Genomic DNA, 21,658 nt, shown 5'->3' on the forward strand with positions numbered 1-21,658 from the left:
GCTTGCAAGGGGCTGTTGCATCCTCCTGTATTTGCAGTTCCACTCCAGGTCTCAGTTGCTGAAGTCCCTTTGGGGTAAGAGCCTGATCTTTTATTTAACCCACTTCCCTTCTCCTATCCCTTCTCCTTCCCCCCCCAAAAGAGTAAGTATGTTAAGAAGGAAGCCTGTTCATCTGACCTGAAAGAGCTCCACCACAGCAAGATCAATGGCCTCCACTACAGGAATGCGAAGGGGCCACAAAGACATGGAGGTGAAGTATGTGGGACAAATGATGATGGGAAGTGAGCTCAAAGGTACAACAAAAGAGAATGAGGGGAACAGTGTGCAGCTGATCCCACACAAGTGCTCTGAACAGGTGTGCAAAGGAGTTAGCCTGTTTAAGGACTGTTTAAGTGGAGCACAGGATCAAGTCCAAGAGTTTCTTATAGCTGGACTGCTTGGTAAGAGGGACCATAATATAATAAAAATTTAACATCCCTGTGGTGGGAAAACTCCACAGCTGCTCAACACTAGCACTTAATTTCAGAAAGGGGAACTCTTTAAAGACACCATAATAGAGGCTCAACTTCTATATATACAGAATGTCCCAAATTAAAAAAATAAGTGAAAAATAGCCACTGTGGCTAAACAACAAAGACCTGGTCTACAGTACGCGTTTAAACCAAATTTAGCAGCGTTAAACCAATTTAACTTTGCACCCATCCACACGAGGCCCTTTATATCGATATAAAGGGCTGTAAACCGGTTTCTGTACTCCTCCCTGACAAGAGTAGCAGCACTGAAATCGGTATTGCCATGTCGGATTAGGGTTAGTGTGGCCGCAAATCGACGGTACTGGCCTCTGGGCAGTATCCCACAGTGCACCATTGTGACTGCTCTGGAAAGCAATCTGAACTCGGATGCACTGGCCAGGTAGACACGAAAAGCCCCGCAAACTTTTGAATTTCATTTCCTGTTTGCCCAGCGTGGAGCTCTGATCAGCACGGGTGACAATGCAGTCCCAAATTCATCGCTGTACTGGGAAGACAAATCTTTCTATCAGAATCCGTTCAGAAGATGAAATGACAAGAGCTTTGAAAAATCTCCCAGGCTATAATAGACAGAGGTCACAGCAGGGACTCAGCACAGTGCTGCATGACAAGCATAACAGAAAGCCAAAGAATCAAATGGACGCTCATGGAGGGAGGGAGGGGGGACTGAGGACTCCAGCTACCCCACAGTCCCTGCAGAAACAGTGAGAAGCAAAACAACATCCTTTAAAAAGTGGAAGTTAAATCCTAGTGAGGAAAATGGAAACCAGCATAAACTCTGGCAAATGAAATGTGAGAATATAATTAGGAAAGCCCAAAAAGAATTTTAAGAACTGCTGGCTTGAGTCAAAAAGTAATAGCAAATTTATTTAAAGGAGCACTCGAGGATAAGGCCATTGCGGAGAATCTAAATGAATTCTTTGCATTGGTCTTCATGGTTGAGGATGTGAGGGAGATTCCCAAACCTGAGCCATTGTTTTTAGGTGACAAATCTGAGGAACTGTCCCAGACTGAGATCATTAGAGGAGGTTTTGGAACAAATTGATAAACAGTAATAAGTCTCCAGAACCTGATGGTTCTCACCAAAGAGTTCTGAAGAAACTGAAATGTAAAATTGCAGAACTACTTACTATAGTCTGCAAAAACAATGAGGAGTCCTTGTGGCACCTTTTAGAGACTAACAAATTTATTTGGGCATAAGCTTTCATGGGCTAGCACCCACTTCGTCAGATGCATGGAGTGGAAAATACAGTAGCAGGTATATTTATACATAGTATATGAAAAGATGGGAGTTCCCTTACCGGGTGGGGGCTCAGTCTAATGAGACAATTCAATTAACAGTAGAATACCAAGGCAGGAAAAATCACTGTTGTAGTGGTAATGAGCGTGGCCCATTTTCAACAGTTGACAAGAAGGTGTGAGTAACAGTAGGGGGAAATAAGTATGGTAAAATTAGGTTTTGTAATGACTCATCCACTCAGTCTTTATTCAGGCCTAATTTGATGGTGTCCAATTTGCAAATCAATTCCAGTTCTGCAGTTTCATGTTGGAGTCTGTTTCTGAAGAGTTTTTTTTGTTGTTGTTGAAGAATTGCCACTTAAGTCTGTTACTGAGTGTCCAAGGAGGTTGAAATATTCTTCTGGTTTTTGAATGTTGTAATTTCTGATGTCAGATTTGTGTCCATTTATTCTTTTGCTTAGAGACTATCCGGTTTGGCCAATGTACATGGCAGAGGGGCATTGAAGGCACATGATGTAGTCTGTAACCTATCATTTAAATCAGCTTCTGTACCAAATGACTGGACGATAGCTAATGCGACACCAGTTTTTTAAAAGAGATCCAGAGCTGATCACGGCAATACAGGCCAGTAAGTTTGACTTCAGTACCAGGCAAACTGGTTGAAACTATAGTAAAGAACGAAAGTGTCAGACACGTAGATGAACGTAACTTATTGGGGAAGAGTTAACATTATTTTTGTAAAGGGAATTCATGCCTCACCAGTCTACTAGAATTCTTTGAGGGGGTCAACAAGCATGTAGACAAGGGGGATCCAGTGGATGTAGTGTACTTAGATGCTCAGAAAGCTTTTGACAAGGTCCTTCACCAAAGGCTCTTAAGCATAGTAAGCTTTCAAGGGATAAGAGAGAAGGTCCTCTCATGGGTTGGTAACTGGTTAAAAGCTAGGAAATACAGGCTAGGAAAACATAATCCCAACTATACGTATAAAATGATGGGGTCTAAATTAGCTTTTACCACTGAGTCATTCTCTGAAAACATCCATTCAACGTGCAGCAGGAGTCAAAAAAGCAAACAATGTTGGGAATTAAGAAAGGGATAGATAAGACAGAAAATGTCATCTTGCCTCTTTTAAAATCAATGGTGTGCCCACATCTTGAATACTGTGTGCTGATGTGGTTGCTTCATCTCAAAAAAGATATATTGGAATTGGAAAAGATTCAGAAAGGGGCAAGAAAAAATGATTAAGGGTATGAAATGGCTTCTGTATGAGGAGAGATTAATAAAATGGACTTTTCAGCTTGGAAAGAGATGATGAAGGGGGATATGAGAGGTCTATAAAATCATAACTGGTATGGGGAAAGTATACAAGGAAGTGTTATTTACATCTCATAATACAAGAACTAGGGATCACCAAATGAAATTAATAGGCAGCAGGTTTAAAACAAAAGGGAGTATTCCTTCACACAATCCTTTAATGTCAGGGTTGGAAGGGACCTCAGAAGGTAATCTAGTCCAACCCCCTGCTCAAAGCAGACCAGTCCCCAGACAGATTTTTGCCCCAGATTCCCTAAATGAGCCTCATCAAGGACTGAGCTGACAACTCTGTGTTTTAGCAGGCCAATGCTCAAACCACTGAGCTATCTTTTCCCCCAAAGAGGGATGAAAGGGCCTGCCAAAGTCCAGGATTGAACCAGGGACCTTTTAGCTCTTCAGTCTAATGGTCTCCCAATTGAGTTACTTTGGCAGCTAAAATGCTCAGTCAACCTGTGGAACTCCTTGGCAGAGGATGTTGTGAAGGCCAAGTCTATAACAAGATTCAAAAAAGAACTAGATAAATTCACAGAAAGTCCATCAGTGGCTATTAGCCAAGATGGCATCTCTAACATCTGTTTGCCAGAAGCTGGAAATCGGCGACAGGAAATGAATCACTTGATGATTAACTGTTCTGTTCATTCCCTTTGGGGCACCTGGCATGGTCCACTGTTGGAAGACAGGATACCGGGATAGATGGACCTTTGGTCTGACCCTGTATGGCCATTCTTATGTTCTTAATAACTGGGATTGGTGGGCAGAGAGCATTGGAACAGAAAGCCCTCCCATGCAAGAGATTGTGGGCCCTAGTGTGGCAGCCCTGGAGAATAGGCAGAAGTGATGCCATACAGTTAGTAGTACAGCAAGCTTCCCCAGATTTCAGTTCCCGTTTTGCCAGGAATGACTGTGACCCAAAGGTAAAAGACTTCATCCGGTAGGTTATGAGAGACTGTTGCCTTACCACCTCCTTTAAGCAGCACTCTCCTTGTTTACAGTTTCCTTAACCATCCAGGTCCCTTCACTTCTTTTTCTTTAGATTGTCTTAAAAGTCAAGATCTCTGTACTAAATTGAGGGACACTGCAGGAGAAAGAGGAGAAATGAAATGCTGACATAGCTAGTTACATTGGTGTTGAAATAGAAGGAAACACCCATCTTATTAATGTGGTTGATTTCCTAGTAACAAGGAGTGACAACATTGACACACTTTGGTACAATGTGATGACAGACTAAACAACTGCTATCTTGTTAATGTAACTGTCCCTCCACCCAGCACACATGCTATTAGAGCTGTTGGGTCACTGGCATTTCTGTTCAGTTAAAAATGTTCAGATTTGAAAGTTTTATTTTTGTTCTGAATCTGAAGAGGGGGACACTGAAATTGTCTGGGAAGTGGAATTTTGGGTTGATCAGAACATTCTGTTGAGAAAATCACAACATATTTATTCAAAAAATAAAATTTCAAAATGAAAAGTTGTTTTGAAAAGAACAATAGAAATGTTCTGTTCCAATAATAGACTTTTCATTGGGAAGCTCTAGCAAGATGTTCCTTTTCAAGCTGGGTGTATCTTCCCCCTGCCCCCATTAGTGTTTACGATCTTGATGTGAAAGCTTCTGTAGGAGACATGCCCCAACCTGTTTTTCACTGTCATCACGTTATATGGATTCCTCTTGGTTCACATCACAGCATGCCAGGATGGGAGAGTTGAGCTGAGCCCCAGTTCTGTGTGTATGATGGCTGCATCATTTTAAGGTAACCAGGTCCATATTGAATCTTTGTCCAATACTTGCCTCTGTGGTTTGAGCTCTTGGGTGGTCAGCCAGTGTCCCCTGTATCATCCTGCAGACAATCACAATTACAACTTGTTTTTAATTCAGTTTCAGATTTACTTCCTTGTCTCTTTCTAGCAGAGAGATGAGGTTGAGGTCCTTATCGGCCATCGTTTCTGCAATGCTATGTCTGCATCCGCATGCTAGAACGTCATCAGCTGTGAGTGACACTTATCCCTGCGAGTCCTCTTAGTATGGCTTGCTGGCAGCATTGATTGTCTTTCACCACAGGTTTGATTCCCAAACAGCATTCTCAGCCCTCTGTATCTACCTGCTGATGTCCAAAATGTGCTGAAGTAGCTGCTTTCCTTACCTAGTAACACTTGTCAATATCAGTTTTTGGCAAATACTGAGGCTATTTTGAGCTTTACAATGTCAAGTAACACTTCTGTTCTAAGCATTTTGTACTGAGCTGCTCTTAGTGCTTTGTTTAAACTATTTGAATCTGTTTTTCCAACTTGGGGGCTTTATGACTTTAACAATGTTGCCTGCCTCTTAAGTTTTTTGTTTTATTGCTCCTATTTTTTCTTTTTATCTTAATCTGCACTCTATGAGGCAGTGGCTGAATTGTTTTATTTGTTTCTGGATGTGACGTGCCTTGATGACTAGCTTGATGATCTTTTGACAGCTTTGCTGCAGGGTGGCCCTGGTTCACCGTCTGCTCTGGGTATGTTTTTTTGCTTGTGTCTGTTGTATGAATCCTTTGTCCCACATTTCAGCCTTCAATTGTTTTAGCTCAAAGAAGTGGTTTCTGTGTTTTGTGCTACCAGAAATTTCTGCCTGATAGAGTGACCAGACGTCAAGTGTGAAAAATTGGGATGAGGGTGGGCTGTAATATGTGTTGATATAAGACAAATCCCAAAATCATAGTATATCAGGGTTGGAAGGGATCTCAGGAAGTCATCTAGTCCAACCCCCTGCTCAAAGCAGGACCAATCCCCAGACAAATTTTTTTTGCCCCAAATCCTTAAATGGCCCCCTTAAAGATTGAACTCACAACCCTGGGCTTAGCAGGCCAATACTCAAACCACTGAGCTACCCCTCCCCCCAAATAGTGGGACTGTCTCTATAAAATAGGGATATCTGGTCACCCTACTGCCTGATCACTTTTCCTGGGTATCCTGCTAGTAGTTTACACTGTCCTAATGTATTATGATCACGCCTTGCCTAATTTTAATTTGGCTTCACTTGGTTGCAATTTCACTCTCTTTTCTTACATAATACCAATCTTTTTAGCCTAGCACGTTCATTGATGCCTCCACATCTATTTGGCATTCAGTTTCCTGCATGTGTGCCGCTGTCCTGTCTTTGCATCTGCTGCTAGTCTGAGCCTCACAAACCATTTAATTTTGCTGTTTTGCTCTGTCGTGCAGAATCTCCTCCTCTGAGTCGCTGCTTGCTTCCCTGACATGGTACACTCTTTTTGTTTTTTTTCTGCAAGCCTTGGCATAATTTCTTATTCCGTAACTTTGTCAAGACCCCAGATGCCTGGTATTTTCCATTAACATGTTTTTCTCTACAGTACCTTCCTTAGCATTTTTATCTCTTCTGCTTTGTGATTTGTGCATTTGCTTTTCCACAAATTTTGGTGTATTTTTTCCTTATTTTTATTCTTTCCCTTGGCTACTTGGTAAACTAATCTCTGTCTGCTCTATTTTATGCTCTGCATTTGGATTTGACTTTGAACGCTAGCTTTGCACGTGTCCCTCGCTCTTGATAGAGTTAGTGTGGGCTCTCTGAGCATTCTTTTTCAAGCTCCTTTGTCTTGTGTCCCATTACCAATCTATTAGTAATGTATGAGTCTGTCATTTTCATAGCTTGGCAATATATTGATCTGTTTCTTCAGATTCTTGATTACATTTGTTGAAGAGACGTCTTTCATATCGTTTGGAATACTTCTAGTATTTTATATGTGTAATCCTTCTGCCCATCTGAGTTGGTAGCAACAACGGCCAGGTTCAGTATCTAGGGGTTCCATTTCAATAACACAATGCAAAACCGGCACGAGCCCCCACCCAGTGACCTGAGACAGTTACATACCCTCACCCCCTGGCCGCCTCTAAGTGGCAATACTTCTCCTCTCACAAACCCGGAGTCTGAGTGTAGCAAAATCCTTTTAATAAAGGAGGGAAACAATGCAGCATTATGTTGGGGAAACACCACAAACAGGTTTCATAACACAATCCATGAGCAAAAGACCCATATGGGTAATAGAAACCAGTGCTCCAGGTAGGGCTTGAACTCATAATCCTAGCAGTATGCCCCTTTGTACTAACCAGTTGCACCACTGTCTAGTGGATAGACTTTATTGGAGCCACACTCTACTCCCCATCCACCAGGCTTATCTCCCCAGGGAAAGATTCTTCACTATGACCAGCCTGATCTCTCCTCTAAAGCATAGTCCTTAAACAACTGCAAAGGCCTGCCTAGAACTCCTGGGCCACATGTTGTCATCCATATTTGTTACACCGCATGTGAGATTGTGCCTCAGATGTCTTCAGGCTGGGTAAGGACTATGTAGACCCCAAATAGGCAGGGTCTTTCCAAACTAATCACATAGCCTCAGCTGGTACTAGACTCTCTCAGGTGGTGGAAAGATCTCCTGAAGGTTTGTGTGGGAGCCCATTCTCACATCCCCCACCTTCAAAAATTCTCATGACAGATGCCTCTCTCCAGGGTGGGTGGGCCAGTCTACAAGAGGTCACAGCAGAGGCAAATGGTCCCCCAAGAGAAATCATTCCATAACAGCATCCTAGAACTAAGGGCAGTCCACTACACCTGGATAAGGAAGAAGCTATGTATTACATAAACTATCTATCTGGCAACCCTTCTCAGTCATCCCTTCAGGCACCTTGAACCATCCTAGCTCCCCGACTCTGGCACCCCAGAGGTTCTCGGGCACAGAGTTAAACATTCAGTCTGTTCTCTTGTCCAGATGGAAATGTTCTATTGTGGGTAAGTTTTGCGATCCCAAATGGTCTATGTGGTGGCCTTTGCCTCCCACAGTTAATGGTGAGGCTGCTCTTATTCTATTTTCTTTATCCAGTTTGTTGCAATTTTGTAGTTTTCCCTTGTGATCTAAAGAATGACCAATTGCAAAACACATTGTCTTCTCTATCTGCTCAGAGACAGGAATCTGCTTTGCTGCCACGATTATCCTTTTCTCTTCGAGTTGTTGTTTTTGATATACTTAGTTTCTGAATGCATTAACCTGGAGGAGCCAATTCTCTTCTGACTCCATGTTCAGTGTTCATATGTAAAAAGAGAGCAAGCCAAGACAGTGTGACATTCAGGCTATGTTCCTTCCTCCACACGTACAGTCTTCTCTCATTAAGCATGCCTTAATGTAGTTCTGTAGGTTCCCAGACATTGCCATATAGATAAGCTTAGCGATCTTACCAGGTGACTTCCCAGTAGGGAGCGATCCCTCATAACAGGCTACTATGAGATAAAATAATTAAGGGGAGATGGTTTCTCTTCACCTTTCCTTCCTTCCTTTTGAACATTTCATGCTAGTGTCCCTTCTGCCCAGCTCTAGAAGCTGTTCAGATTGAAAGTAGAGATGCCAGAACACTTCTCAAAATGTGAGAGATGCCCAGACATGGGAAACCATTGCTTCTCAGGATCTAGCTCTCCATCCCATAAGCCTGGCCACCATCTTTGTTTCTAGATGTATGCATTTATGTTTAGTCACATTAAAACCCATATTGTTTGCTTGCTTTCCCCCAGTTTACCTAACAATCCTGATGGCTGTGCATTAGTGACCTGTCTTCTTTCTCGTTTACCTCTTCCCCCAGTTTTTGTATCATCTGCAAACTTTATCTGTGACTTTGTTTCCTTACAGGTCACTGATTAAAAAGCTAAATAGCACAGTGCCAAGAACCGATCTCTGGAAAACCACATGGGAAGCCAACTTGATTGAATCCCTGTTTACAGTTACATTTTGAGACCTGTTAGCCAGTTTTTAACCCATTGAATGTGAGCCGTGTTAATTTTATATTGTTCTAGGGTTTGTTTAACAAAATGCCATGTGGTACCAAGTCAAATGCCTTGAAGATGTCTAATATATTAAGCCAACATTATTGCATTTAAGAACCAAACTTGTAATCTCATTTTAAAAAAAGCTATCAAGTTAGTTTGGCAGGGTCTATTTCCCATAAACCCATGTTGATTTGCATTAATTGTTATCCTCCTTTACTTCTTTATTAACCGAGTCCTATATCAGTTGCTCCATTATCTTGGGTAGGATTGATGTCAGACTGAGAGGCTTATGATTACACAGGTTTACCCTTTATAAAAATTGGCACTACACGTGCTTTCTCCTGGTCTTCTGGAATTTCCCCGGTGCCCCAAAACTTATTGAAAATCAATATTAACAATCCATCAAGCTCCTCAACCAGCCAAAGTCCACACATTGAACAATGAGGAGAAAACGGAATCAAACAGCTGTTCATTCACCAGCCATTTTGTGCACTGAATAAGACAGGGGTCCTGTGGAAAAAATGTGATCGTATAATTCAATACTGTACCTTAATGCATATACACAAGGGCCCTGAATTGATTTGACACAGTCTGTCTTAATTCTGGCACTTCCTAACTATTGAGTGCTTCTCTTTGCAACCATAATGTGCTTTTAACAGAACTTGTGTGTGTGTGTGATAGAGAATATAAATATATGGCCTTTGAGAGAAGAATGGAAAACATGAGGAGAAGGCAAAAATGTCCAGTTAAAAAGATAATCAAAGGAAACAATTACTTGGACAATCAAATGAATGGCAAGCAAGGCAGACTCAAAGTAAGGGCAATATATAATGCAAAAAGAGGGTAAAAAACAGTCCTTTTTCTTAACTCCATCTTTCATTAGGATCTGTCCTATCTGTAGAACCGTCACTCTGACACCTTCAGCTGCCAGTAAGACATACTTGTGGTTTTTGAGAAAAAAAAGGAAGAAAAAGAGCATCAGCAATTCTGTATGTTAGCTGAGTGAGAGAGTGCTGAAAGGAAGTATGGCTGCTTTGGCATCTGCTGACAGGAGAGGAGGTCCAGGGTAAGAGAAGTAGCTGCAGTTCTGTGAAGAATGGGAAAGTTAGTGTGGCTAGTGGTGTTCATGAATTCCTTCACCACCTTCCATGGTGAGTAAATGAAAACATTTTCCATATTCAGAGACAGTTAATCTAAGTTCACATAGCTATGGACTTGATAAAAGATTTAAAACATTAAGGCTGTGAAAACCAGTATCTCTTCTGTTCCTTCTACCAGCTTGGATTTCAGTCGCTTCAAATTCAAACCATGTAGAAAGTAGCAGCATATTATCCCTGGAGTGAAAATGCAGCTTGTATATTTCCAGTTCAGTCATTTTGCAACACATACAACGAGAAGAATGTAAGAAACAGCACAGTATTGAGCAATTTGTCAGATTTAATGTACTCGGAGTAAAAATAGAATAAGACTGTCCAGGGTACTGGGAGAGTTTATTCTCTGGCATTTCAGCTTCTTCAAAATTTGTGTTGTGGTTGGAATAAGATCACTCTTTTTTAACTTAGCTTTTCAGAATCGTACTAGTGCAGGGGTGGGCAAACTTTTTGGCCCAAGGGCCACATCGGGGAATAGAAATTGTATGGCAGGCCATGAATGCTCACAAAATTGGGGTTGGGGTGTGAGTGCGGGCTCTGGGGTGAAGCTGGGGATGAGGAATTTGGGGTTGGGACTGAGGGGTTTGGAGGACGGGGGGATCAGGGATGTGGGAAGGGGTACAGGTTCTGGCTAGGAGTGTGGGCTCTGGGGTGGGGCTGAGGATGAGAGGTTTGGGGTGCAGGAGGGTGCTCTGAGCTGGGATCAAAGGATTTGGAGAGTGGGAGGGGGATCAGGGTTGGGGCACGAGGAGAGGCTCGGGGGTGCAGGCTCCGAGCAGCACTTAATTCAAGCGTGGTGCGGCCCCTGACCCAGTGCCCCAGTTGGAGTGACGGAGCCGGGCTGAACCCTGTGGTCCAGCCCACAACCCAGGGGCCCATCCAGAGTGGGGCTGAGCCACGTGGTACAGTCCCCACCCAGAGCCCCAGCTGCAGCAACGGAGCCGGGCTGAGCCCCATGGTCTGGCCCCCAACCCAGGGCCCCATCCAGAGTGGGGCTGAGCTGCGCGGTGCAGCCCCAACCCAGCTCCCCGGCTGGAGCACTGGAGCAGGGCTGAGCCACATGGTGCAGCTCACAGGTCAGCTTAAAACGGCTCATGGGCCAGATCCGGCCTGCAGGCCATAATTTGCCTACCCCTCTACTAGTGGGTGTCATTGTAATTACAGTGCTAGGTATGGTTCTACATACAACTCTCCTCCAGACAGATTCTGATCTCCATAACCGTAAGAGATTCTATTCACACTTGTGTAATTGAGATCAGAATCTAAGCTATCATTTTACATCATGCTGCAGTTTCAAATGAAATGCACTTGCACTTTATCAGTAAATCTGCACTGAATGACAGAGAACTTGGGAAACAGGATAAGGGGAAAATGTTGAAAACTGCTTTGAAAGGTGAGTGTGGAAACCCACAGTTACTACCATGTTTTAGAAGAGGATGTGGGGGAAGGCACCAGTCCTGGTTTGTGATGCAAAAGTAGAAGGTTAGATGTATGTGAACTCCTATTTCAGTTGCTTATTTGGAGTTCTGTTTTAAACGGAGTTAAAAGGAATAGGAAACTTTCAGAAAAGGGGACCAGGGGGACGAAAAGTAAAAGCTGGACTTTGAGGAAAATTCTGAAGTCATTTGCTAATGAGCTTCAGCAGCTCTCTTGAGTATTTATGAGGCTGAAATTTGCACGGGCATCTAACAAACTGGATGAGTGAGCCTAGATTCACAGGACTTGGAGATGAGATAAGAATAGTGGCTCCAAATGCAAACCTGCCCATAGTTCCGATTCAGTGCTCTGGTTGGGATTTGTCTTATAAAGATGGCCATGAACTAAGAAGACCAGATGCAGATCTGGACCGCCCCAAAGTTCAAGGACCTTCGGATCCATTGTTCCAGTTCACAGACCAAAGGCTAGTGACATTGCAAGAGAACTCATGACTTGTGTTCAAACTAATTAGGACAACATGCCTTGTGTGCATCAGCCTCTGAACACCTCTTTCTGCTCTATGGGGCACTTGCAGGAAGAGGGGGGAAAGCTTTCCAAGCAGCCACATTATTGCCTCTCAGATCCTGTCATAGCTTAACCATAATTCCTTTTCAGGAATAGAGCTCAAAGCACTTGACAATCTTTTCATGTATGTATCCTCACCATGCCCCTGTGAGACAGCAAAGTGGTGTTATCTGCATCTTACAGAGGGGGAACTGAATCACAGAAATAAGTAGCTTGCCCAGGGTAACACCTGAATTCCACGGTGGCACAGGGAACTGAAGCCAGGTCTTCCACATCCTAAGCCAGTGCCCTATCCATTAGGTGTAACTAGGGAAACCAAGCAGCAGTGTTTGTCAAGAATAACTGTCTGCAGTTTAGTGGACTCCACCTGGATGTGCCTCTAGCACTGTTTGGTCTTACTGACATTCTCTCCTCTGTTCTTTTATGTCCATCCCTCATTTCCTGCTTTCTGCAGCCATCCTGGAACTGACTGGCACCCACGACACTGAAGGGACATGGAAGAGTTCCATCACCTTGCCATGTGTCTACGAACCTTCCCAGGACTTTGTGCAGCAAACAGTCATTTGGACCCTGGTCCGAGATCAAAGCCCTGCCACCGTCTTTCGAAGGGATAGCTCTGGCGATCACATCCTGTTGTCACGGTACAGAGGTAGGGTCAGCATGCCAAGTAGTATGCCAGGGGATGTCTCTCTTGAAATTGAGAAGCTTGAAGTCAGAGACAGTGGACACTACACTTGCAAAGTCACCTGGAGAGCCCAAGACAAGAGCCTGCTAACGAGGGAGAGAACCACTACAGTTAAGGTTGTTAAAGGTAAATCCAGTAATAAACCCTGGCACCTATGTAGCATTTGTCAGTCATAAAGCACTTGACTGAGCTGGCTGCAGATCTGGTGGGGATGGGGTTATGCAGAGGGGCTTCCAGTCCACACTGACTCCCCACATCTGCAGGTTGGGGCCAGCATTTCCCTTGGATTCTTGAGCGCTATGAGTCATCTTATCTGCACTGGCACTACCCCCACTCTAATGAGTGGAAAATGAGCCAAAGAATGGGATTTATACCTGCGACATTGATTTGGGGATGTGGCTTGTACCTAGTTTGGCCAGTAGTGCTACTTGGGGTAGCCTTCACAACTGCCTTGAGGTACCTCACTGCTGAACATCTCTATGGGCCTTGCAGCAGTTATAGAAGAGTTGTGGTACAGAATTGCCCCAGCTACACACTGCAGAACATCCCCAACACACCCCCAGAACTCTCTGTGCATTGGTGTCAAAGGTTTATGGAAGGGCAGAAAGATGGCTCTGCCTCTGACAGTGAAAGCCTGCAGTGTCGAGGTATTCCCTGCAGTGACCACATTGTGCTAGCATAGCTGGTGCAAAGTAGTCACAAGGAAACCATGAACAGAGCTCAGAAGTCTGTATAGAAGGGGGTTATATGAGTAGGTAATGAATTAATCCCTTCTGGAGAAGGGTGAACAGCCATGGAACTCAGGGAAGACTCCTGCACCTTTCTATAAAATCAATATTCCCAGATCAAATACCTCGCAACTTCGGGACAGTTCAGACCCAGATCCCTTTCCTTATGTCTTTCAGTTGCAGTGACTAAACCCATCATCAGACCAGGGCCTCTGGGATTCACTGTACCAAATGGGGCTAGGACAAGCCTGACCTGCTCTGCCAATGGGTCCCCACCCATCACCTACAGATGGTTCAAGGGAGAGCTAGGAGGAAACACAGTGCTTGTTAGCAATCATGCCGTACTCACGTTTGATTCGCTGCGAACGTCTGACACGGGGAAATATTACTGTGAAGCAGAAAACAGAGCAAGCTCACAAGTCATGCAGCAGAGTGATGCAGTGCAGCTGACTGTGAGGGGTAAGTGCCCCAAACTAGTGCTTGGTGGTCTCTGAGACACTCCCAGCTGCAGGATGATAATGAGGCAAATTGCTTAGAGGGTTTAAGAATGGTTTAGACCGTTAGACTGAATGTAAACAACATCTGTAGTGACACTCCCTAGCTCTCATTGTCACCCTTCATAGTTAGGACACAGGTGATCACTGGTTCTCCATCCTCCAGCTCTGCCACTTGCCAGCTTGCTGCCCTTAGGCAAGTCGCCTTCCTGTGCCTCAGTTTACCCCTGGAGATAACAGGCATTTCCTCTGTAATGCCCATTGAGATGTACGAATGCAAAGTGCTCTAAAAGACTTGGGAGACCATCTTCTCAGAAGGAGGTGAGGCCTGCTCAGTGCTGAATTGGAAGCAATTTGGAGACTGGAAGGGAACTGGTGTTTTCATTGCGGTTCTGTGTGAATGATGGAGAAGGGTGGCTGAATGTGACACATCCACTTGCTGCCATTTTAGAAGTTAGTCCTCAGGTCGATAGAGCTTGCTGGAAATGACCTCTGCTGCCCTATGTGGTTCTAGCTGCTAGACCCCTTTCCTCTGCAGTCCTGTGAAGCATGACCTCATGCCATTGGGCTACTTAGTTACAGGCTCCATGGGATGGCAGCTGTTCTAACACTTGGAAGGACATGCCTAGAGAAGTCATGGATTTCCTTAGCTCCATGTGGTACAGCATGAAGTCATCAGGAGCAAAATTCCTGCCTCCATAACTCCAGTGGTTTGGGAGGATTCAGTATGTTGGGGAGGCCAGCAGAGCAAATTTGCTTCTTTACTTGAAACCTCACCATGTGCTGTTTTGATTTAGGTAACCAGGGGACTAGCCTGCCCCTCTATCTCATCATCCTGATCGTTCTGCTCTGTGTGGCTGTGGTGTTTGTTGTCATTGCGGTCGTCTTGTGTAGGAGAAAGACCAAGAAGGGTGAGTAGGGTGTGCTGGGGATGCTCCAGGTGAACAGGCTGACTTTGTTTCTGAAGATTTCTGGAGAGGGGCCAAATAAAAACATTGTTACAATGCAGTGAAAGAAAAGGAGTCAGTCAAGATCACTTCTTGAAATGGAACACTAAGGGGTAGGCATATCATATCAATACCTGGAACTGACAGGGTAATCATAATCCACTGTGCTAGTCTCATTTTCTTTGAGCACTGAACCTGTAGTAGTTTATCTATCCATTCCAATAGTGTGAGTGCTCTTCTTCCAGCTGTGTGCCCCAGAGATGTTTGCTAGGAAGTCAACATGGTTTCGTTCCATAAAAGTTGCTTCCAATTGACATCTCAATAGTTGTATTGACTGTAGAAAGAGTAGATGACTGAAGGGACCACTATAATCATCTAGCCTTGGCCCTCCTGCAGAACACAGGCCATAGAATTTCCCTGAATTAATTCCTGCTTCAAGTCATCCCCCGTTCCACATGTGGTTTCCTGGTTTCTGTGCAACCTTCTCTGTACATAGTTCCTGGACATTTCCCTCTGCCTCAGGCTTCGCTGCTGCTACTGGCCATGCCATCACCCCTTCTGCAGAAGGACCAGATAACTTCCTTGGTCCATTCTTTCCATAGAATTCTGCCCCCTCCTTCTATCTGGCCTGTGGAAGATGAAGTGTGGTGGGGAGGTGGTTGATGGGAATGGATAGTTCCCTGCTTGGCAGATTCATCACAACTCCTTCCATGGGTGGTGAGCAAATATGAAAGGGCAGAGAGATGGCTCAGCATCTGCCAAAGAAAGCCTTCTGTGCTGGGGTATTCCTGGCAGCCATATTGCACTAGCATAGCTGGAGCAAAGCGGTCACCAGGCAACCAAGAACTGAGCAGGACATGAGCAGGCAATGAATTATGTCAGTATGGCGAAAGGCCCAAACCCTGCATCTGAACAGACATGAAATTCAGATCTGGCCCCATATTGTCCCCTAAATGTATAATAATTAAACTCCCAGATCAAATACTGCCCCAGTGTTGGCATAATTCAGATCTACATAGTTAAGCAGTCTATAGCGTTTGTCACTACAGAACGCTGACCCAGTTTCCATGCCCCTGTTTTGGTTTATGTTCTTCTATTGGGACATGTCTGCTTTTGGTGCAGCTGGCCATTTGAATGTTTTTTCTTCATTGGGAACTTCAGCGCTGTTTGTGTGAGTTTTACATGAACATAGTTTTACACACTTTTAAAGAAAAATACTTTTATAGGCATTTTTAGATAATTTACAAAATAATGTGGATTATGACAAAGCAATAAAGAGAAAATGTCAGAAAAGAGGGTTTTAAAACTACAGAAGAGGTAAGTCCCTTACATATGCTGACGCTTTTTCACAGAGAAAATATTTTATCCATTTTTTAAGTAAAAGTATTAAATATTAGTTTTTTTGAAAATATTGTTATTTAGGTTACTTTGAAAAAAGTGTGAAAAATAATTATGTCTCTTGAAATAAAGAATAGAGCATGTATATTAGAGAAGATAAACAAGACACAGAGTGAGAGAGAACAGCCGAGAAAAGCAAAAGTCTCTTAGCCTGTTACAAAAAGAATAAAAATAAAGTGGGGGAGAGAGAAAGTTATAAAGCAGCAAGAAAGTTGTCACTGAGCGCATGACAGAGAGAAGAGAAAACCACCTAACGCCTACAGCTGCTTCTAGTCAAATGCCAACAATTCTGGGGGACAAGCTGGTGAGGTAAAACCTTTTAATGGATCCACTTCTGTTACTGAGAGACAAGCTTTTGAGCTACACAGATCTGGGCCCTTGAAATATGTGTTAACTACTCATGCTACACAATCTGTTCTACCTTGTATTTAACAGTGACACTCTGATGTTGCAAACATCTTCAGGTGTGGGATATTAACGCCAAGTATCACAACTAAATACAAGGTGGAACAGATTGTTTAGCATAAGTAGTTTATTATGCTATTTAGTTATTATTGGCCACTTCCTATCCCCCCCTGCATTATTATTGACCATACTACCATTTTCATCTAATAATGGACCAATACTATTGTCTGGATTCCTTTTTGTTCCTTGTTTGTAATTAAAAACTCCTTATTGTTCGTAACTCTGCTGGTCATGGACTTCTTTTGCTTCCTTAATCAATTTTCTACAATTCTTAGCTGTTCGTTTTTTAATTCATGATGATCTGCTTCCCCCAGTGTTAAATGGTGCAATTGTGGCTTATGGGCATCTTAAATAATTCCCAATTATCATTCACATTTTTCTGTTTAAATACTTCCACCCAGCTGATTTGGCTTGTTTGTTTTCAGTTTTGTAAAACTGACTTTTTTTTCAAAGCACCAAGTATCTATATATTACTAGTTTGGATGTCATGTCATGGATATATTTTGTCATTGCAGGATGTGCACAGATAAAAGTAATTGAATCATTTTGCAAAACTAGTGTCAAGTTTACAATTTTAATTTTTAATTCTGGTCAAATCAACTTTAGTGTCTACTTACTAGCCTGGCAAGCCTAATACATCCAGTCCCCATAGACTCATAGACTTTAAGGTTAGAAGGGACCATTATGATCATCTAGTCTGACCTCCTGCACAATGCAGGCCACAGAATCTCACCCATCCACTTCTATAACAAACTCCTGACCTACGTCTGAGTTATTGAAGTCCTCAAATTGTGGTTTGAAGACCTCAAGCTGCAGAGAATCCTTCAGCAAGTGACCGTGCCCTATGCTGCGAGGAAGGCAAAAAACCTCCAGGGCTTCTGCCAATGCGCCTGGAGGAAAATTCCTTCTCAACCCCAAATATGGCGATCAGTTAAACCCTGAGCATGTGGGCAAGACTCACCAGCCAGCACCAGAAAAGAATTCTCTGTAGTAACTCAGATCCCATCCCATCAACATCCCATCACAGACCACTTGGCATACTTACTGCTGATAATCAAAGTTCAATTGCCAAATTAATTGCCAAAGTTAGGCTATTCCCATCATACCATCCCCTCCATAGACTTACAAGCTTTAGTCTTAAAGCCAGATATGTCTTTGCCCCACTACTCCTTGGAAGGCTGTTCAGAACTTCACTCCTCTAATGGTTAGAAACCTTCGTCTAATTTCAAGTCTAAACTTCCTAATGTCCAGTTATATCCATTTGTTCTTGTGTCCACATTGGTACTAAGCTTAAATAATTCCTCCTCCCTGCAATTATCTGTCTGATATATTTATAAAGAGCAATCACATCCCCCCTCAACCTTCTTTTGGTTAGGCTAAACAGGCCAAGTTCTTTGAGTCTCCTTTCATAAGACAGGTTTTCCATTCCTTGGATCATCCTAGTAGCCCTTCTCTGAACTTGTTTCAGTTTGAAAGGAAGAGATTTTCAGCGTTCATTGCAGCATAGGGCACTTCAGTGATAGATGCCTTTTGGAAAGTATCACTGTCACATGACTCAAAAAAAGAATTAGATCACTCGATGATTGCTTCTTCTGTTCATTCCCTCTGAAGCATCTGGCATTGGCCATTGTTGGAAGACAGGATGCCAGGCTAGAATAGACCATTGGTCTGACCCTTCATGGCCGTTCTTATGTAGAACCATCATGCAGGGAGGGGCAGCAAGATGTAATGGACTGAACACAAGGCTGTTTCTAGTCCCAGTTTTGGCAAGTCTCTTAACCACTCTGTGCTTTGTCTTTACCGTGGCTAAAATGGGAATAACAATACTTACCTAACAGGGTCTTGGAATGCATGCACTAATTTATGATTGTACAGTGTTATGAAAGCATACTGTGTTATGTAGGTGCCAATTATTATTCCATTTTTCAATGGTAAGACTGTAAAAATAAAAATCTGATTTCCACGAGGCAGAATAAAACTGCAAAATATTCACATTTCTTTGTCTTTTTTTCAGATAATCTGAATGAAATAACAGAGTGAGTAAAATTCTTCATCTGTCATGCTGCAAGAACTTCTAGGGTTGTAATATTGATTTCTGTGGCAGGAAAGCTATTTGCCAAGCGAAGAATGAATGTCCTCTTTGGTTATACAGGAGGAGGGGTTTGAATAGCTTAATGATATTTGTGATTGACAGCATTGGATATTCACACAGGGGACAGCGATAGAAATGTTGTTTGTGAATATCTTAGAATCACCAAAATTAGAGTTGAAAAAGACCTGTTGGATCCTCTGTTCCTTCACCAAAGAGACCAGTGCACAATTGTTTTCTGTAGTGAATTCCCAATGTTTTGTCCAGAATCTAAAGAACAGGAATTTCTAGCTCTTCCCTTGGGATAGTATCCCAGTTGAATAGGTCTCCCAGTTGAGAATCGTTTCCTGATGTTCATCCAAAACTGTCCTTTGCTGAACCTCCTTCCATTACTCCCTGGTATTTCTTCCTGGACTATCCTAATCTTAAATTTGTATCACCTTGTCCTACTCTTCCATTCACTAACACAAGACAAGCTGCCAGTTTAAATGTCCTGACAATAAAACAATATGTAATGTAGGAGCTATTTATCCAGATGCCAATGAAAGTGATCATAAGAGTGTGTGTTGCAGTGTGGTATTCTGCTAATGAAATTTGTCCAAGTGAGATGTGTGTACCAGTATGTTAAAATAAGGTCTAACTCTGATCAATATTGTTCACTGCATGTGGGACTTCTCCATCGGCTGCACCTGCATTGTAAAAGATGTTGCCAGCCACGTGCCACCTTGCAGAACTTTATCAGCTGCACTTGGCCCATAGGTTGCAATTTGTCCACTTTTTATTCTGTCCTTTATTTTCCAAGGGCCAAATCCCCAGCTGGCATAGCCCCCTTGAGGTCAGCGTTATAATGTCAGCAGAGAATTTCATTCCAAAATTAGCAGATTGTTTTTGGTCTCTTTCTATTATCATTGTTGCTTTTCCTTTCAATACAACTTTTTCAGCCTCCCATAATGTCCTTGGGTTAGTATTCAGAGTCTTGTTATTCCATAACTAATATTTCACTGTCATTTAAAAGTAGAGGACCAAAGCCTGATCTCTGCCACCTTGCTGTAAATCCAGTGTCACTCCATTGAAGTTATGCTGGAGTAATGCAGACTAAAATCTGGCCCAGGATCTAAATTCCCTCTAAAATTCATGGCCACACAGGCCGCCGCCAAGGGGGGTGCACTTAACTCCCCCAGCCCCAGGGCTGCGGCGCAACGAGGGGACATGCCTCTCCCTCCCACCTCTGGGTCTGTAACATGGAGAGGCGCCTCGCCCACTCCCTGCACTTCCAGCCCTGAGCCCCCTCTCACACCCTGAACCCCAATCCTCTGCCTTATCCTGACCCCCCTCCCACACTCCAAACCCCTCAGCCCCATCCCCGCAACACATCACCTCCCTATTGGTGCACATAACAAAATTCATTCCATACGTGGTGGGAAAAATTAGAGGGAACACTGCCCAGGATCTTGAAGCTGGGTGACGTTAAGTCTCCCTGGTTCTTTCGTCCTATTAATATTAGACTTTTCTTTCAGTCATAACTCCGAGAACCTCACAAGAGGAGAGACTTGTTCAGGAGTCAATGACAAGTGCTTCTATGAGGAAGCAAAATCTAGAGGTGAAAACAACTATACATCACAGCCTGTGAAAGAGAATGAATATGAGACAATTGGCACAGTGAAAAACAATGACTATGCAACTCTTGGGAAAGCAACAGCATCTGAATATGAATTGGGGGATGTTCCATAGAAAACCAGCATTTACACACCAGCAACAGCGCAGAAGATAGGGCTGTAGAGCTTGAATGGTGACTATTCATTACGGGAAGCCCTTCATCCTTTCCACCTTCTTCTCTGATAAAAAAATATTAAGCTCATTGTTCTAATTGTTGAAAGGCAATTGCATCACTCTCTGGTTCTTCATGGAATCCAGTCTGCCCTATTGATGATTGAGAACTTGCATGAAACCTTCCTAAAATCAGCTTCCTGGTGTAAACTATCCAGGAATGATACATGGTGAGAAGTTTCTTTCTCTCTCTCTCTCTCTCTCTCTCTCCTGGGTTTAATGTTCAGCACAGACAATGGAAGGTCCTTTTTAATAATGCGAAGAGAGTTCAGGAAAAAAACTGAAAGCAAGGTCAAAATAAGAACCACACAGCACTGGAGGTACCTGCGGAAAGGAATAAACTCTACATCTATATCTTGCTCTGTAATCTGTAATAGTTTTTGTACCATACCTCTACTGCCGTAAGGAAGTCTGTATGTATTCTGTAGTAAAGTTTGGCTGCTAGCTAGCTAGCAAATCATATGGTATCTCAAATTGCAACTTGGGTCCTATTCTTTCAGAGTCCCTTTCTTTTGTCTCCTGCTAGAATTACATGTTTAACATTTTGGAAAAGATGGGAGATACTTTTTAAAAAGTCTGTGGCTAGGAGTGTTGCATCTTCTGCTGTCGCTTTTTTCTGCTCCTGGCTTTGCCCTTAGGCTTTAATATAGGCAACATTGTTTTAGCATGGAATCATATGCTAACAACCATCCCCTGCGCCAGCTCTTAAGTGTTTGTTAAGAAAAACTTTCTACTCTGTATAAAGCTGATTTCTCATGCACATGCCAACTGCTTTGGTATAGTGTGCACACAGCATATAGACAAGTCACTTGTCCTCCATAAGTGGGGAATTGAGAAGCCCAGCAGCCAATGGGAGATATCGAGCATCTGCGCTCACCTAAACTGAATGGTTTCACATAGTCCAGTGGTGACTGACTTGACACCAGATACATCATTTTCAAATACAGTAATTGCAGCTCCAACCTGTTTGAACCTGGCTTGTAG

The 21,658-nt window shown here is 43.2% G+C and overlaps 1 protein-coding gene across 1 annotated transcript; it reads left to right on the plus strand.

The window, feature by feature from the left end:
• The first annotated feature begins 9,889 nt into the window (after positions 1-9,889).
• LOC116816573 (V-set and immunoglobulin domain-containing protein 4-like) lies at positions 9,890-21,385 on the plus strand. The gene is made up of 6 exons (XM_032765906.2): positions 9,890-10,040; positions 12,496-12,852; positions 13,632-13,913; positions 14,746-14,859; positions 18,773-18,794; positions 20,365-21,385. Exons 1-6 carry the CDS (start codon positions 9,986-9,988, stop codon positions 20,576-20,578), a joined length of 1,044 nt encoding a protein of 347 aa, XP_032621797.1. The 5' UTR covers positions 9,890-9,985; the 3' UTR covers positions 20,579-21,385.
• Positions 21,386-21,658: the final 273 nt, after the last annotated feature.

This window comes from Chelonoidis abingdonii, chromosome 8 (assembly GCF_003597395.2).
Source record: "Chelonoidis abingdonii isolate Lonesome George chromosome 8, CheloAbing_2.0, whole genome shotgun sequence".
In the NCBI taxonomy this organism is placed as follows: domain Eukaryota; kingdom Metazoa; phylum Chordata; order Testudines; family Testudinidae; genus Chelonoidis; species Chelonoidis abingdonii.

What these genes read in the sequence shown, in the direction of transcription:
- LOC116816573 (XM_032765906.2), top strand. Translation starts at nt 9,986, where the DNA reads ATGGGAAAGTTAGTGTGGCTAGTGGTGTTCATGAATTCCTTCACCACC. An exon ending in TACAGTTAAGGTTGTTAAAG is followed by an intron (nt 12,853 to 13,631) that starts GTAAATCCAGTA and finishes TATGTCTTTCAG; the next exon opens with TTGCAGTGACTAAACCCATC. An exon ending in AGTGCAGCTGACTGTGAGGG is followed by an intron (nt 13,914 to 14,745) that starts GTAAGTGCCCCA and finishes GTTTTGATTTAG; the next exon opens with GTAACCAGGGGACTAGCCTG.